The 18,372-nt window shown below is 34.9% G+C and overlaps 1 protein-coding gene across 13 annotated transcripts in view; it reads right to left on the reverse strand.

Annotated features, from left to right (window-relative positions):
- Positions 1-2,718: 2,718 nt before the first annotated feature.
- LOC125647968 (unconventional myosin-Ic-like) overlaps positions 2,719-18,372 on the reverse strand; it is a 44,415-nt gene continuing 28,761 nt past the window's right edge. For 9 of the 13 annotated variants that reach the window (XM_048874883.2, XM_048874888.2, XM_048874846.2 and 6 more), the window contains 10 exons: positions 15,427-15,586; positions 15,220-15,303; positions 13,163-13,256; positions 12,784-12,854; positions 12,262-12,403; positions 9,917-9,987; positions 8,106-8,135; positions 5,521-5,621; positions 5,294-5,393; positions 2,719-5,000 (listed from right to left, as the gene is read on the reverse strand). In XM_048874883.2, the coding sequence (XP_048730840.1) occupies positions 4,986-5,000; positions 5,294-5,393; positions 5,521-5,621; positions 8,106-8,135; positions 9,917-9,987; positions 12,262-12,403; positions 12,784-12,854; positions 13,163-13,256; positions 15,220-15,303; positions 15,427-15,586 (868 nt within the window). In that variant the 3' untranslated portion in view covers positions 2,719-4,985. The remainder of the gene's footprint in view (positions 5,001-5,293; positions 5,394-5,520; positions 5,622-8,105; positions 8,136-9,916; positions 9,988-12,261; positions 12,404-12,783; positions 12,855-13,162; positions 13,257-15,219; positions 15,304-15,426; positions 15,587-18,372) is intronic. The other 4 variants (XM_048874897.2, XM_056156292.1, XM_056156283.1 and 1 more) reach the window with 1 other exon arrangement.

An 18,372-nucleotide genomic window follows, 5' to 3' on the forward strand; every position in this document is an offset into this window, starting at 1 on the left:
ACCTATCGTCGCCCCCCCCCCCCCACTCTCTCTCTCTCTCTCTCTCTCTCTCTCTCTCTCTCTCTCTCTGTATTATGTTACTGACTGACGATAACATTGTATATTGTGAACCTTTTCAATAAACAGATTATTCACCTACGTTCGATGCGTTTTCAGTAACTTTGTGAACAGATGCAGTTGTTGTTTACAGGTGTTGCATGGGTATCTGCATTTGATGTGAAATTTATGTCTTGCGCATCAATTCAATTGTTGATATCACTGATTATTTGAAGATAGCGACAATTCGATTATTGCACGCATCAATCCGATTATTGGGCGCATCAATTCAGTAGATTTTAAGGCTACCATGCAATAATTGAATTAATACATACCATAATTTAGAATTAGAGATATTGTTAATTATGTTAAGATATCTTTGAGTGAATTGACTGTTTCTTTAACCATCTTTCCTTGGCCCTTTTCCACGCCTCTCCTGGTCTTCTTACTAACTTCTTGTAAGCCGCTGCTCCAGTCGTTGCGTTCTTCACACTCATGAGATCTCGTCTTTCACCACACATTTGAAGGATTTCGTCGGAGAACAAGGGCTAAGTTTTCTGACGGTGTTTTCCCAGGCATGGAGGTTATAAAACTTTTGGCGTACTCATACTGAAACTCAGCCATGTTTGTATGGAATACAACTCTGAGCAAACATAGAAACATACTCGAAAAATCTTGAGCATGTACTCGTGCTCAATTTGAGTATGAGAATGATTTTTATAAAAGTTTCATAACCTTCACTTTTGAGTATGAGTGTGATTTAGATCACAGAGTTTGAGTATGAAAACGTACTTAAAAGTTTTATAACCTCCAGGCCAGAACATCGTTGGCTGCTTCTATCATGGTTTCATTGAATTTGTTGCTCATTGTTTCTGCGTCCTCCTCATATCCAGATCAAACTTTAGTCTGGTGTTCTTGGGCTTTTTGATGTTCTTAAGCCTGACTCTGAAGTTTAGTATCACCAGGTCACGATCACGCACATGGAAAAAGGCCAAGGAAAAATATAAATGAAGAAACAGTGTACAAAATAGAAGAAAACCTCAACAGGAACAACAGCGAGAAGGCATTCCAGGTTGTAAAAGATCTTACAGAAAAGAAACAGTCGCGAGTCAGCACCATTCAAGAAAAAAGGAGGGGGGGGGGGATTGCCTCACAGAAGAAAAGGAAATCATTGACAGATGGACAGAGTACAATCACCAAACCAGGAGAGACACTGATAGCTGACATGTCAGGAATAAACGAACGACGACTACCAATCCTGCGGAAGGAAGTAGAGGCAGCAGTGAAATCACTGAAGAACAGGAAAGAAGCAGGGGCAGACAACATACCAGCTGAGATGATCTAACATGGTGGAGAAAAAGTGACTGATGTCCTCATGAAAATCTGCAATAAGATCTGGCAGACTGGAAAGTGGCCAACACCATGAACCCAGTCACTCATCTTCACTATCCCCAAGAAAGGCAACCTACAACAGTGCCAAAACTACAGAATCATCAGCCATGCGATCAATGTGATGCTGAAGATAGTTCTTAACAGACTAGAACATCATTGCCAAAGAACAAGTGGAAGAAGCACCACAGAACAGGTCTTTCGAGTTCTGTGCAAGAAATACAACCAAAACAAGATATTTACCACGTCTTTGTTGATTTCAAGAAGGCGTTTGATAGGGTATGGCATGAAGTGGTGTGGGCCACTATAAATGAATACAACATGGGTCAAAAGCTGACAAATACCATCATCTGTTGGGATCTGTCAGGGTTGTCTCCTCGCACCAACCCTATTCAACATCTTCCTGGAGCGCATAATGACAGAGCCAGATACCCTAAAAAATCACCACAGCAGTGAGCATATGTGGAAAGGTTATCGCAAACCTACGATTTGCAGACGATATTGATGGGTTGGCTGGAGATGAAGAAGAGCTGACCAGTCTAGTGAACCACCTGGACAAAATATCTTCCAGATTTGGCATGGAGATCAGTGCCGAGAAGACAAAAATTATGACTAAAACAGCATAAAGCCAATTGAAAGAAAATTTACAGTCAGTGGACAAGAGTTAAAGACTGTAAAGCAGTTTAAATACCAAGGAGTCATCCTCGACAATTAGGGCTCCAAGACTGAAATCCTTGCTAGAACTGCTCAAACAGCTGCAGTGGTGGCAAGACTGAAACCTATACGGAGAGACAAAAACACCAGTCTCACATCCAAACTGAAATTACTACATGCACGGGTCATTTCAGTTTTACTGTATGCATACGAAACATGGACGCTGACAGCAGAACTGCAGAGGAAGATCCAAGCAGTGGAAGTGAAATACTTCTTGGCATCTCCTACACAGAACATGTCACAAACGAGAAGTCTGGAAGAACATCAACCAGCATGTAAGACACTATGGAGAGCTACTGGCCACTATAACGAAAAACAAGCTGAACAGCCATGTCACCAGCGGTAGTGGATTGTCAACACCATCCTCCAGGGAACTGTGTTCAGGGGAAGAAACGATGAGGGAGACAGAAAAAGAGATGGACAGACAACACTGCGGAGTGGACAGGGGAAAATTTCACCACAACGCAGTCCCTCCTCCATGACCGTCACAGGTGGAAACATTTGGTGCAATGTTCAGTGCCCCAATAACCCTAGAGGTTTAAGGGACCAGTGACATTTAACTAAAGTAAGAAAAAGGCATTTTGGAGAAAATAAACATTTAATGTGTTCATACAATAATTAAACAAATAACAACGATAACTGTATATGGAGAATTTGCAAACCAGCAAAAATGTATGGATTCTCGCAACAGATCACAATTTTAGCAATAGGCACAATATCGTACATGTATATGAATAGATGTAAACAAAGCTTCAATTTGAAATAACAAGTGCAATAATGTTGTACAATAATAAAGCACACCATCCTATATCCCCAGTTGCTTAAACTAGCAAAGTACTGTATACTCATCTGACAACAGAAATATTTGACTGCTTAAACTGCACAATACCACAGGTCAAGGGAGATAAATACATTGGATATGTAACATAGTAAGGCAAAGAGACATTTAAAATGGTCATGCAATTATTGTACAGTATACATGAAGGTTGATAATATGAAATAATATATACTTATGTACTTCACAGTACAACTTTTATGAATGAACACAATGTGTAAACCGATCTATGTGAGGTGCATCATGTTTTTCTATGAATTATAATGCATGATTCTTATTGACAAAAAATTCAAATCATTTTATTGGCAACTGAGCACAGTACACGTTAACTATAACACATACATACATGTATACAATCACAAGTGTATCAGATATACATGTACTTTACATTACAGTTAAAGAGAGTCTACCGATATGTTGTACATCAAAATACACATGTACTTACATTACAGTTAAAGACAGTGTACTGACATGTAGTACATCAAAATACACATGTACTTACATTACAGTTAAAGAGAGTGTACTGACATGTAGTACATCAAAATACACATGTATCAACACTGGTATTTGCACCCATTTCTAGCAGTAAAAAATTCTCTGGCATGTACAATGTGTATATATATTTACATTTCCAATGTTCTGGCCTTTGATATCTTAATTCACAGACTGTATTGATAGGCATTTTCTCGTGAACACACTGCAGTTGTTAACAGTGCGTGTATGAATACATGTATTGATAAACAGTACATTTGTTTTAACAACTAGAAATTCTGACAGATTAAATGAAAGTAGATTGTGGAAATAAGAAATATATTTTATTTTTGAAGAACTGCAACACTTCACATTAGTGTACTTTTCATGTCGAGGCTGCGTTAAGCGTCACAGATCATAATGCAGTTCATGAAAAGTATGACCATGCAGTGTGAAGTGTTGCAGTTTATATGCCATGTTAATTAAGTTTTCACAAAAATGCCATGTTAATTAAGTTTTCACAAAAATGCCATGTTAATTAAGTTTTCACAAAAATGCCACGTTAATTAAGTTTTCACAAAAAATTATTTCTTAAGTAAAGATACCTCCTTTGCTGACACAAAAGTGGTTAGTTTTAAAGGGATTGGTTCACCATTTAAAAAAAAAAAATTGTTCATTTTTTATGTTAAACATAAAAATATAACTTATCTAATATTGACATCCAAAATTTTGATCTGAATGCAAGAATAAAAGCAATATTTTAGCCTTAACTTTGTGTTATATAAACTTTTTATACAAACAAACCAGTGAAATGTTAATTTCAGAATATAAAACATCTTATTTTTGCACAGTCAAACTTTTAGATGACACATTTTTCCTAATTAAAAGGATATTTAAAATGCAATAACTATAATAAACTTAATTAGATCTATATCCATACTTTTGAAACTTAATAACATACTGCGATGATTATCTTTGTTTACAAATCAAATAAACTCTATAAAATGAGCTTCTGTGATGATGTATAACCTTAATTTTCATGTGAAATCTTTCAAACACATCAAACAGTAGATTTTGATAATTAAAAGTGAAAAACAAAATTTGGGAGGAAATCATGAATCAGTTCCTTTAAGATATCAGAGACATTGTAATCTGTAGACTTTTTGTTTCAAATGTTCATTCACAGGACAATGAAGAACATAATGTGATTCAGTCTCTACAATATCTTGACAATCATAACAAAACCACTGCTCTCTAGAAATGAAAGGTTTGCATTATTGACCTATTTCAATGCAGTGTTGATGTGCACTTATTTTTAACTTTGTTAAACTTGAGTGAAGATTTCTAGACAAATCCAAAAGACACAAATGGGTCCAAAATTCAAGTTTATAAAAATGGTAATATGGAGAACGGAGATTTGGAACTGGATCCATTGTAGAATTCTCAAAGTCAACATGATGAAATGTCCACTCGAATCATGACTGAAGGATTGAAATGAAATGTGGTTGAGGTACATTTGAGGTGCTGACTTCATTGGAATTCACTGAGCCACCATCTGGAATGAATATATATATATATTTAAACCCAAGGATGAGAATTTTATCACCAGCATCTATACATGGCATAAAGACATTTCATAACCTAGCTGGTAACAATTAATATATACCAATCAAATTCTTTACTTTTAATTCTAATTCAATCATGACACAAATTTTGAATATCATTAAGAATTAATGATCAGGTTGTAAGTCATCTACAATGTCATTTGATATTTCCAAATTTGTGAAACCAAATATCATAAGAATTGATTGGGTAATCAACCAGAAAATAAATCAAACAAGTACGTACAACACAAAGGTTGCCATTTTTGGCCTTCTTGACAGCTGAAGTCTGACCCCGAGTGAACTCGATATAACCCTTCTTCCCACCAGAAATTCCATGTGTTATGCTGGAGTGAAAACATCATATGTTATAAGGTAGTCTTTTTCAAAACTGATGGCAAAGAAATCCTTTTGAGGGACTGTTCATGACATTAAATCTAATAGAAATCAAATCATCATATAATGTCCCCATACCTTGCTTCACTAATGACCTGAAATGCCTCAGATTTGTTACCATGAATGACAGTCTTTGTTATCACTTCTATTAACCTATCCGAGTGTAAGATTAGGTCTCCCTGAAAAGTTAATTTCAAACTATTAATAGAAATTCATTTAAAAATCTGTAATTAAATCTAATGTTCCAGAAATAAAGTACTTTTTTTAATGAGAGATTCACTCATGTACTTTAATAGTGTTGAACAAATCTATGCACAGCTAATTAATACATAACCAATGAGAATTCTAATGAGTATATCATCATGATTATCTCAGTGCATCCAATCAAAGATTCTATTTTTAATTAGCATTTTCAGGAAAACATTTAAATATCTATGGCAGATTCACTTTTATAAATGACATAATACAAAATAAAGTTTTTGAAAATAGTAAATTTCAAAAGCATGAAAATAATTTCCTTAAGTTCTATGTAATATTAAAAATCATCGAAACATCATACATATAAAAAAAATTTTTTTTATCAATAACTTAACCAAAATTCAGTGACATGAAATATGAAAATAAGTTTTTGCTAATAGAAAAAGTGAAAAGTGTTCAGCCAAAATAAAGTTTTGAACCAATATACAGAGAAGCTAGTGTGACCAGTATATGTATGTATCTGCTGTAGCATGCATTGCGAACTGGTAGTTAATGAATGACTTATTATATTCCATGCATCAAATATCCTCATTATTTTGGTTTTGAATTTGAAAATGCCGAACAGAAGAATCATTTTTGTATTCCAGAAATACTTATCACATGTGCCCCATTTAATTTTTAGACCAATTAGGTTAACATTTTTTTTTTTTAATTTTCTGTTTTACAGGAATGCCAAACCTAATTTGGACTGAAATCAAATAAAAATAAAAGTACCCAATCAAAGCTTCCACAGACAGTTCATTGAAAAGTGTATATATTATATATTGAGAAGAATATGTCTGTCCAATCTGCAATTTGTGCAATGAACTGCATTCTGTTCAGACCAAAAGCACCAAAATCAAGGAACAAAAGTACCACGAATGGTAAATCATACACCAATATTTGTATCCATAATGAGAAAAAGTCCAGGAAAATAATTGACCTACTTTTAGCTCTAAAGTAGGTCACAGTGCACCAATTAAGCTGAAATGCATACTGAATCTGTATTTCTCTGAGAAAAAGGTTGTGACTACATTACAGGGCAGTACATGTTTCCATAACGAAAACAAATCTGGAAACTGTTTGACCTAATTTTAGCCCTAAAGTAATGTCATGGTGCACCAATCCAATTTACTGAAATGCAAACTGAACTTGTATTCCAAGAGGAAGCTTGTGACTAAATTTCAGGACGATACCTATCCGCAACCAAAAAAGTCCAGAAAACTGTTTGACCTACTTTTAGCCCTAAAATAGGTCAAGGTGCACCAATCCAGCTGAAATGCAAACTCATTCTTACACTTCTTTAGAAAGAAACTGTGACCAAAATTCAATGCTGTAAATGCACTCGTTACAGAAGAATTAAAGTCCAGAAAACATGACCTCAGATGGACTGACAGATGGATGGACTAATCTAACTGATATGCATACTGAACTTCTCCTCCTAGTGACTTAATTTCAGGGCAATATCTGTATCCATCAAGAAAATAAGTCCGGAAAACTGTTTGACATATCTTTAGTCCTAAAGAAGGTCCCTAGCTCTTACGTTTCCTAAGGGGGAAATTGTGACCAAATTTCAACACTGTACGTGCATCCGTTATGGAAAACATGAAATCTGACAAACGGACAGCACTATAACATATAATACATGACATTAAAAAATAGTTCATTATCCTCATTTACATTATCATTGAAATTTGTTGTACATTGAACCATTAAAATTTGTTGTACATTGAAATTTAAACACTCTTTTCTAATAAACTTTGGTGATTGAAAAAAAATTCCACCCTGAATTAAAAAATAAAACTTTTGATCACAATTTTTCATTTTTCAGACCAGCTGCTTGAATTTAGGACTTTTATTTCTCTCTGTTCATTTTGCCCTCTAAACTCAATTTTTGGAAGAAAAAGTTGGCTTAATTTTCTCCCTTTTGAAATATAGTACCCTAGCTATTTTGCAAAGTGAACTGAAATAAACATTCTCTGATAGATACAAAAGTTTCTTGAGAACATTCTATACATATATGTGTAAGGATGATTGATTAAGATTTAATTTTGATTGTTGAAAATACATAAATTAAAGAAAATATACGACAGATTGAAACTAGAACTGTCCTAATAGACAAATACCCTGCCAAAACCATTTTTAAATCACTGCTCCAATATGATCCCAAAATTTTGAGGATGAACTGCATTTGGGAAATATTGCTAGCCAAGGTCAAAAGATATTTAACTTTTGGCTAAAAAAAACCAACCCCACTTTTGTCCAAAGCTGGATGAACAAACAGACAGACAGACAGTCAAGATGAACCTGTATACATCCAACAAATCAACTTTGTTAGCAGGGGCAAAAAAGAAAGATTACAAAAAAGAAAGGACGTGACACATATTCATAAATTATACAAATAAGCAGCACAAGTATTTGGATACCTTCGAGTCCAAAGTGTCATCTAAATTTTCCTGTGAAACATATAAAGTGCACTTGTTTTCATGTTTCCTATTATCAATACTTTTAGGATGATATGAATTCTGATTATATGCACTAGAAATTAAGTGTACTTTTCTATAAGGAAGTCCGTTCCATTACCACTGTCAACTTAGTTCCTATTCCACGTTTCTACATAATCATTGATATACTTATATATTGTTTGGGACATGGACAGGTACGTATGAAGTCTCAGATATAATTTTCCAATGTTCCAGCTTTCATTTCTCTCTCTCATTTTTTCTTCCTTATGACATTTGTCTCTTTTCTTGGCATATTTCTAGAAGCATTTTTCCACTATGTACAACATAGAAACCGTTTTTAAAAATGTCATATCACTGATCATGTTCATGTATTATGATCGGTGATATGACATTTTTAAAAACGGTTTCTATGCGATATTTGTGTATTCCATTGAAATATATAAACTCTGAAGTTACATATTTTATCAAAAATACGTCCGAAATACCCAAGGAATTGAACATTTAAAAATACAAGAAGGGGGGTACTGGAAGTCTTGTCCACAAGCACCTGTGTTTCAATGACCATCACATTTTCAACTAAATTTTTTTTGATTTCCATAAATTCACTCAAACATGAGTGTATAAAAAAGAGATTCAGTATCTCATCAGAACAATAAGAACAAGAAATGTTTGTAAAACATATATGCCCCTCGTGGTGCAAAATTGGAAAGGGTTATACACATGCATCATTTAATTGATAGTGGTGCCAACAATTCAAGATATTGAGTGGATAATATCTTCCTATATCCAGAATAGATTGACCCTTGACTTTTGACCATGTGACCTAAAAATTAATAGGGGTCATCTACTTCTTAGGATGTACCAGTGTACTGAGTTTGATGTCTGTCAAGCAAATGATTCTCAAGATATTGAGCAGACAGCATTTCCTGTGTCCAGTTTGACCCTTGACCTTTCATTATGTGACCTATAAATCAATAGGGGTCATCTACTCCTTACAAAGTACCAGTGTATCAAGTTTGATGTTTGTTAAGGAAAGGGTTCTCAAGATATTGAGCTGACAGCATCGTCTTATGTCCAGAGTAAATTGACCCTTGACCTGAAAATCAATAATCTCATCTACACATATGAAATGAAAGAAAGTAGAGGTGAGCAAGCTCACACACCCCACGCTCCAACATTGCTTGACAATGTCTCACATAATGAATGGTAATGTTATGCATTACTGCAAGAACAGGACAGACGGACTCAAAATTCCAAGTTCAATAGCGACATAACTCCCAGAAAAATCATTGAATCAGAACAGGACAGAATGGGCTCGAAATTCAGGATAGACAGGCTCGAAATTCTAAGTTCAAAAGGGGCATAACTCCCAGAAAAATGATTGAATCAGAATGTCCTGGAAATATGCTCATCTAAACTGTCCTTATTAACTACAAAGTTTCACGAAATTCTGTTGAGAGGTCTCAGACGAGTTACGCTGACAAAAAAAGGGACTGAAACATTATACTCTTCGCAATTAACTTCGTTGCGTGGGGTATAATAATCATTATGATCAAGGGAATGATTCTCAAGATATTGAGCAGACAACATGTGGTCTACCAACAGACAGACCAATTGACAAGTGCAAAGCAATATGCCCCTCTGCTTTGAAGGCGGGCATAATAAATATTTGATGCCTGTCAATACCAGACTAATTGAGAGTGTTATGAAAATATGCTCCGCAATTAATATATTAATTATATGCAGGTGCATGGACACCCCATTGTTTGTACCTTGCTGCCATTGTCATCCATATTGATTGTGATCACACACAAACCATCACTCAGACTACTGGATAGGACTCCTGAAATAGACAATCTTATCATAAACAAAATTTACTACAGAATCAAATGCATCAGGCACTTCTCATTTTTCTTGCATTTAATAAAATGCATGTACAACATACAGCACGTATCACCTTTCTAAAATAAATTCTAGATGCAGGTTTTAATTGATTTATGGAAGACAAAGGAAATTTCTAGCATTATCTTTTTTAATCTCCCCCCCCCCCCCCCACTATATTCTTATATTTCTTTATTTTAAAACTGGTTTTCATGAATTCAGATATAGTGAATTTATGGAATGAATATGAACTAATTTTCATTCCCCAAATGCAATGTATTTGTATCTGTTTATAAAAATTCTTTTTCCTAGATAACAATTTCTGTTTATTATTATTATAATTGTGTAATTCATTTACCACCTTTAAAGGGAAAGGCAACCCTAACCACATAGTTGCTTTTATGAATAAAGTATTACTTACTGATATCGTAATTGACAGTCTTTAACAACAAAAATCCTTGCTTAACAATTAAATCAATATTAATCTATCATGTATTTTAAATTACCCACCGCTAAGAGAGTGGCCATTGAAGTTTAATTTATGACGTCACACCATCTATTCCGGTTTATTTCACAAGTCACGAACAAGGAGCCGTATAGATTTGAGCCCGTTCTTTCGCAAGAAGAAATTGAGAAAAGAAGACGTTCAGTCGAGTCGCAGACGGTAAACGTTCTTCATACAAATATCTCGAACCTCAACTTGTCATTACGCAAATGATGGATCCATACTTTACGTAGTCTTTTCTTTTCAAATGATCAACTTGGTTGAGTCGGGAATTTCGAGAAAAACTACAACCTTTTTTCACATTTTCCCTTCACATTAGTGTAATTAACTGCTTGCCAGGAAGGCATCAACCTATTTATTCGTAAGAGCTACCACATGCACATCTTTGATGATCTCACAGGTGCTTGGGTTCAGGACACACACACACCCCTCCTAATAAGCTACATGAGTTGATTTAATTAATTTTTTTGTTGAAAATATTTCTAATGCATGTCAACAATGTCTTGCATACCCATAAAGTCCAAAATACATGTAATTCAAAATAAGCCCTTTTAAAAAAAATACCCTCTCTGGTTATTATAAGTTCTGTTATAATAACCAGTGAGGGTATTTTTTTTTTTAAAAAGGGCTTATTTTGAATTATGTTGGACTTTATGGGTATGCAAGACGTTGTTGACATGCATTAGAAATATTTTCAAGAAAAAAATAATTAAATAAACTCATGTAGCTTATTCGGAGGGTGGTGGTGGTCCTGAACCCAAGCACCTGTTGATGATCTTAGAATCTCATCGAAACCGGAACAGACGGTGTGACGTCAAAATTATTGATTTTTGTGGTCTTGAGTACAAAAGAGTTATATACATCATGGCAGCCTCTATAGATCGCGGGGATTTCAATTTTTGACGTTTTCAAATTAGTACTGAAGCTTATCTAGGTCATATATCAACAGAATTGTATGACAAATCTTTATCATATGATTAATCCTATCATTTATCATGTGAAAATCTTTTGGGTTGCCTTTCCCTTTAATAGATTGTTTTTATTTTCGTTTTTACAAATAATGGCCATCCCTCACAAATAATATTTTGTGACAAATTCCTCTCATCTAAACCACTCAGTTACATGTAATCAAGTCTATTAAGTGAATTGTCATGACAAACCATCAAGAAAAATACAGACAGACATCTCCATGTTTTTGAACAAGTTGCAGTACATGTCAATATTTAAATCCTTAGCCTAGTAATTGGGTTGAGAAATGTTTTTATTTCATAAAAAGTAGCCAAAACCAAAACAAATGCACATGCACCTTTTGCAAGATAAAAAATGCTGGAAACATACTGACACACAGTGGCAAATCTAGAGTGGGGTTTCAGGGTCATGTTGCACCCTCTCCCCCATTGGTTGAATATATTTTTAATAAAAATGATCCAAGTTCTCTTTAATCCCCTTATTTTGCACAGGAAAGGTACAAACTTGGGCAGCAACTCCCCCACCTCCTTTTAAATTTTTCAGAATTTGCCAGTGATATAGAACATCCTCATATGATTAGTTATCCTAAGGGAATCAAATTAAATCTTTGCTAAGTGGTCCCAAGAGCCTAGCATAGGTCAAAATTTGTGGTACTTCACCTAAAGCTGGTGACATCTTGAAATGATACAGATAATATTCTCAAAAGGACATTAAAAATATCTAAACAAAAACAAACAATCAAACCCATAGCTGTGGTAGTACCTGTAATTTGCTGATAAGGTAATTTATCCTTCAATAAATACGACTTCTCATCCAATAGGTAGAGATGCTTGTCCGTTAGTACCAGCACCCTCTTCCTGGATTTGTAGCCATGGCGATCAAACTTTGTCACTGGAGCAGAATACTACAATAGACATGTGTCATTCATGTGCCTCCCTTTCCTTGTTTTGTGTATAAATTCTATGTGTCATTCATGTGCCTCCCTTTCCTTGTTTAGTGTATAAATTCTATGCAAATTTGACATATTTCAGAGGTAAATCATCCTTCACAATTGATAAAAATGCACTGAAAAAGCTAAAATTTGGGGGGAAATTATCAAAATAATCAAAAACCTTTTTATGACCTTTACATAAAATTGAAGCTGTCATCCTTAATTGTAAGTATTTGATTAAAAACTATCACATTGTTTTTATAGCTAGTCTAAAGGAAAGGGGACAAATAGCTCTTGGAAAAAACTAATTCTGTGGTTATATCACTTCTAATTCAATTCTATTCACATCATACCTGCACTTTTTCATCTTGTTGTTTAACCTTAGCATCAAATATGGAACACAGCATATTTTGTTGGGTGCTGTCTAAAGAAAAAACCTAAAAATTACTCTGAATTTTTCTGAATTAGTGAGTGTTATTAAAATAAGTCCTTCTACACAAAAATTTATTTATCGATAATTTGTCAATATATACAGCTTTGTTGATACATGTATATGATTTCATGGAAAGCTTAATATATATCTTCTTTGTTTTGTTTTTTTTAGCAAAACTTGTACTTGGTTAAGCACTTAATATCATGGTCTGGCAAAACTACAAGAACAATGAACATTGGTATTCAATGAAAACTGAATACTCAGGAAAGTACAATGCAAAAGCACCCTGTCTTGCCTACCTAGCAGAGTGTCAGCAAACATTTCTTTGACACTTCCTGGGTAGTTTTCTTTCTTTCCTTTGAACAAGGACTCTGCCACTACTTTTTCTTCCATCTATTTAATGATTGATAATGATATATGCATGTAGGTACATTAAAACAGATTATTCTCAGATGCAATGTTCAAACTTTGCATTTTCATCCTCAAAATAGATCGAGTGCTTAGAATTTATCAAAATAACCAATGTACACCAGAATTAATGTTTTCCTGGCTAAATTTTTCAAAATGTCAGTAGAAAGTTACAATATTACATAAATAGAATACCTACGAATAAAAAATTGTATAATTTTATAATTGTATGTTAATAGGTGCAAGGAAATTAATTCGCTCTATTTTGAAACACAAGGCACTTTTCAAAACTTTAAATTGCAGTCTAAAAATCAATGTTGATTCAAAACAAATTTTACAGGAAGCTATAGAGATCATGAAGCCTGGGTCATCCTCACCTGTTTCTGTTATGCATTGTAAACAACATGAAATGTCAGGCTGTGACAACCCACACAACACTGACACATTTGAGATCATTTCCTATCTTTTCAGGACAAAATCAGAAAGCTGTCAGAAACAGTTGGAATTTCTGAAAGAGGAAATTCTGACCAAGTGCAAGGAAACCCAGTCACAGGTGGAGACCCAAATAAGAGTATGTACTGACCACTTTGCCAACATTAGATCTGCTATGATGGCTCAGGGTGACAAAATCAAGAAAGCTGTTGACCTTATCTTAGCAGAAAATTTGACAACCTTGGATAGTGCAGAATTAGACGCATACAACAAATTAAAAGAAGGAGAAAGCAAGATTACCCAGCATATAAGTCACTTAAAGAATTGCTGTGCACAGTATGCTAAACATATTCAAGAGGCAGATCAACCAGCATCATTTGCTTTGTTTTGCAAGGAAAATAACCTAAAAAACTGTGATGACATTCCAGAGATACCAAGTGTACCTTTGCCAGAGTATTCTACAAATCCAATCATGTCTGAAGAATTGTCTGTGCAATTTGGTATCCTTCAACTACAGGAATGTGTGAATACATACGAGAACATTCCACGGGAAAATCAATCTAACATAGCAGGAGCAGACTCCAAAAGTTCCACAATGACTGGACATCCGTCAACCCCTGGCCTTCAGAGTTGCCATCATATATCTCTCATTAAGTCAGGAAAAGCATGGATTAGTGATCATATGGGAAATCTGATACTTATTGACAACTCTAAAAAGGAACTAAAAAGAATCTGCTGCACAGGGGGTTACGGCTTCCACACTGCAACAGGTAAGGACACTTTGCTTATGGTAAATCACAGAAAGAACCAAATCACTGAAATACAGCCAGACTTTTCCATAAAAGTCCTCTTCTCCACTGGTGAGTGGACTCCACTGTGTATCCACCACTCAAAACTCACTGGGGACCTACTGATAGGTATGAAGAGAAAATCAGATGGATGTGTGGCGCGTTACAATGTTAGAGGCCATCAACTCCAGAAAATTTCATCTGGAGTAGATGGAAAAAGCATCTACAGGGAGCCATTTTACATTACAGAGAACAAAAATGGTGACATCTGCACATCAGATTGGTACCAGGAGGCTTTAGTGGTGGTCAACAAATCAGGATGTCACCGCTTCTCTTACCACAGCACCAAGGGGACCAAACTTTGCCCCGGTGGTGTGTGCACTGATAAAAGAGGCAACATTCTGCTGCATGAGGCCTCAACTCCCAGCATCCATCGAATTACCCAAGATGGAGTGCTGCTGGATATAATTATCCGATTATACACTGGATTTCACTTTATGCCACAAGGAATATGTCTGGATGAAAGACAGAATTTGTGGGTGGGAACCAATAACGATCACAGTTTGGTGAAAGTAATGAAATACATGTGCTGATAACACAATGATTAGACCAAGACAACAATACGATGGTGAAAAAGATTACTGATTTGTCTGTGTGTGTCATTTACTTTTAATCCACAAGTTATTTAGTTTTACGGGACTTCCAAGTGAGATATATACTTATCTTACCTGAGCCTTTCTTGCAGGTGTTACGGATTTCACATAACAGAGAGTAAGATTCCTCATACACAGGTTTCTCAACAGCTGAGAAGTCTACAAAGAAACAAAACAGTCAGCCTTGAAATAGCAAATACTGTAGTGAAATTCATATCAACATGAAAGAAAATTTCATTCTAAATTGATTCCCCCGCAATAGTTGTATCCACTGAGGGTCACCTTCTGCAATAATTGTGGAGCAGACGGCCAGGTTTTATCCAGAACGGTCTTTGGAAGTGTCTCCTTCAGCTTCATCAGGTAGTTGTACTTGGTGTATTGAATAAAGTGCTTGTTCTCATCACATTCTGGCTCCAGACGATGAATGAATCCCTTGATGAATCTAAATATTGATAAATAAATATTGGTACTTAGGGATCTGCATAAACATTTATTATATTTGCAAAAGCCTACTTTTCTAAATCATTTTGTTACATTTTTGGAATTTACGTCATTCAATTCAATTCAATTCAATTCAATTCTTTATTGGCACTAAAGCACATTATATAAGAATGTGTTGTTAGCCATACATAGATACACATATATATTGATACATTACAAAATATCAAACTGTTGAAAACTTATTTCTAACATTAAAACAGTCTCTGATGTATAGACAGGTTTGTTTTGTAGATACAAGGTTATGTGGATTTAGTAAACAAAATAAGGTATTAATATCTAGTAGTTTTGAATGCATTTTTCTAATATGTTCATACACAGGACAATCAAGTAAAAAATGTTTTTCATCTTCAACAATAGTTTGACAATGAAAACAAAATCTATTTTCTCTAGGAATGACCGGATTACAATATCGACCTGTTTCTACATACAACTTATGTGCACTTATTCTTAATTTGGTAAGATAAGAAACTAAATTCTTAGGAAGTGGAAGACATAAATATGGTTGGATTTCTAGTTTCATAACATCATGGTTGAATAATGTACTATAAAATGAGAGCTTACCACTTTGAGTGTTGTTAATATGTTGAAGTTCAGAAAAGAATTTATTTTCAAAGAATTTTTTAAGTTTAGGAATAAACATTTTACATTCAGTGTCAACGTTAACATTTAACATCTTTTGTATTGATTTTATACAAGTTTGCCAGCATTTTTTATTTTCACTAGCCAAGTGTACATCTTCCAAGTAAGCATTCCTAATGAATTTCATAATGAATTTCCACTCTATTCAACCTCAAAGTTTCTATGTCTTTCTATAACAAAAACATACACTGTGCTCAACATCATATAAAATGTATATAAAATCTTTCATGAAAAAATCAAATTTTCTTCTGGATTTTAAAGTCACATGTACTCTTTTATGTATCTGCATTAAAACAGTCAAACCTTGTTATCTTGCACTTGATGGGACTGAGAAAAAATTCCAAGATATCCGAGGATTCAAGATATCGAGGGGAAAATACTTAAATAAGTCATTGGGATTTCCGAATCACTTCAATATATCCATGGTATAGAGATATTGGTGTTCCAGATACCGAAGTTTAACTGTATATTCCTGTTTAGATTAAATTGTAAATGTACATTTGCAAGGCAATTCTATGGCTTTAAAATATTTACATTTCCAAAGCTTTTGCCTTCGATATCTTTATGTTTTTGCCTTTGATATCTTTAACAATTGAAATAACAGCCATTTCCTCATGAATGTGAACCATGTGTGTATAAATCTTGGTAAATATAGTGCGACTATTCTAACAGCTGGGCATTCTCCAACAGAAATGAAAATTGAATGTACAGTAAATACAAGAGGCCCATGGGCCCCATCGCTCACCTGAGTCACCGTGGCCCATATCTGAAGACTTTCCATATTTATTTGCATGTAAAACATTAGTCCCTATTGTAGCCCCAACCTATCCCTGGAGGCCATGATTTTTACAAACTTGAATCTGCACTATGTCAGAAAGATTTCATGTAAATGTCAACTTTTTTGGCCCAATGGTTCATGAGAATAAGATTTTTGAAGATTTTCTCTATATATTTGTATGTAAAACTTCGATCCTCTATTGTGGCCCCGACCTACTCCCAGAGGCCATGATTTGAACAAACTTTCGTGTAAATTTCAGCTCTTCTGGTTTAGTGGTTCTTGAGAAGAAGATTTTTAAAGATTTTCCTTATATATTTCTATGTAAAACTTTGATCCCCTATTGTGGCCCCAACCTAGCCCGGTTGTGAAAAGTTTACAACGATGACGACGCCAACGGAAAAATTTTGAACAGAAAAGCTCACTTGAGCCTTTGGCTCAGGAGAGCTAACAAGAGGCCCATGGGCCACATCGCTCACCTGAGTCACCTTGGTCCATATCAGAAGATTTTCCATATCTATTTGCATGTAAAACCGTAGTCCTTATTATGGCCCCAAACCTTCCCCTGGAGGCCATGGTTTTTGCAAACTTGAATCTACACTATGTCAGAAAGCTTTCATGTAAATGTGAACTTCTTTGGCCCAATGGTTCTTGAGAAGAAGATTTTTAAAGATTGTCCCTATATATTTGTATGTAAAACTTTGATCCCCTATTGTGGCCCCATCGTACCCCGGGGGGGGGGGGGGGGGGGGGGGGGGGGGGGGGGGGGCATGATTTTAACAAACCTGAATCTGCACTATATCAGAAAGCTTTCATATAAATCTCAGCTTTTCTGGTTTAGTGGTTCTGGGAAGAAGATTTTTAAAGATTTTTCCTATATATTTGTATGTAAAACTTTGACCCCCTATTGTGGCCCCATCCGACCCCCTGGGGCCATGATCTTAACAATTTATAATCTGCACTATATCAGGAAGCTTTCATATAAACCTCAGCTTTTCTGACTCAGCGGTTCTTGAGAAGAAGATTTTAAAAGATTTTTCCTATAAATTTGTATGTAAAACTTTGATGCCCCCCTTGAGGCCCCATCCAATCCCCGGGGTCCATGATTTTAACAAACTTGAATCTGCACTATATCAACAAAAAAAACCAAACAAAAAAAAAAAAAAAAAAAAAAAAGAATTTTTTTTTTACCTTTTGACCCCCTATTGTGGCCCCATCCGATCCCCAGGGGCAATGATTTTAACAATTTAGAATCTGTACTATATCAGGAAGCTTTCATATAAATCTCAGCTTTTCTGGTTTAGTGGTTCTTG

This window comes from Ostrea edulis, chromosome 1 (assembly GCF_947568905.1).
Source record: "Ostrea edulis chromosome 1, xbOstEdul1.1, whole genome shotgun sequence".
Lineage (NCBI taxonomy): Eukaryota > Metazoa > Mollusca > Bivalvia > Ostreida > Ostreidae > Ostrea > Ostrea edulis.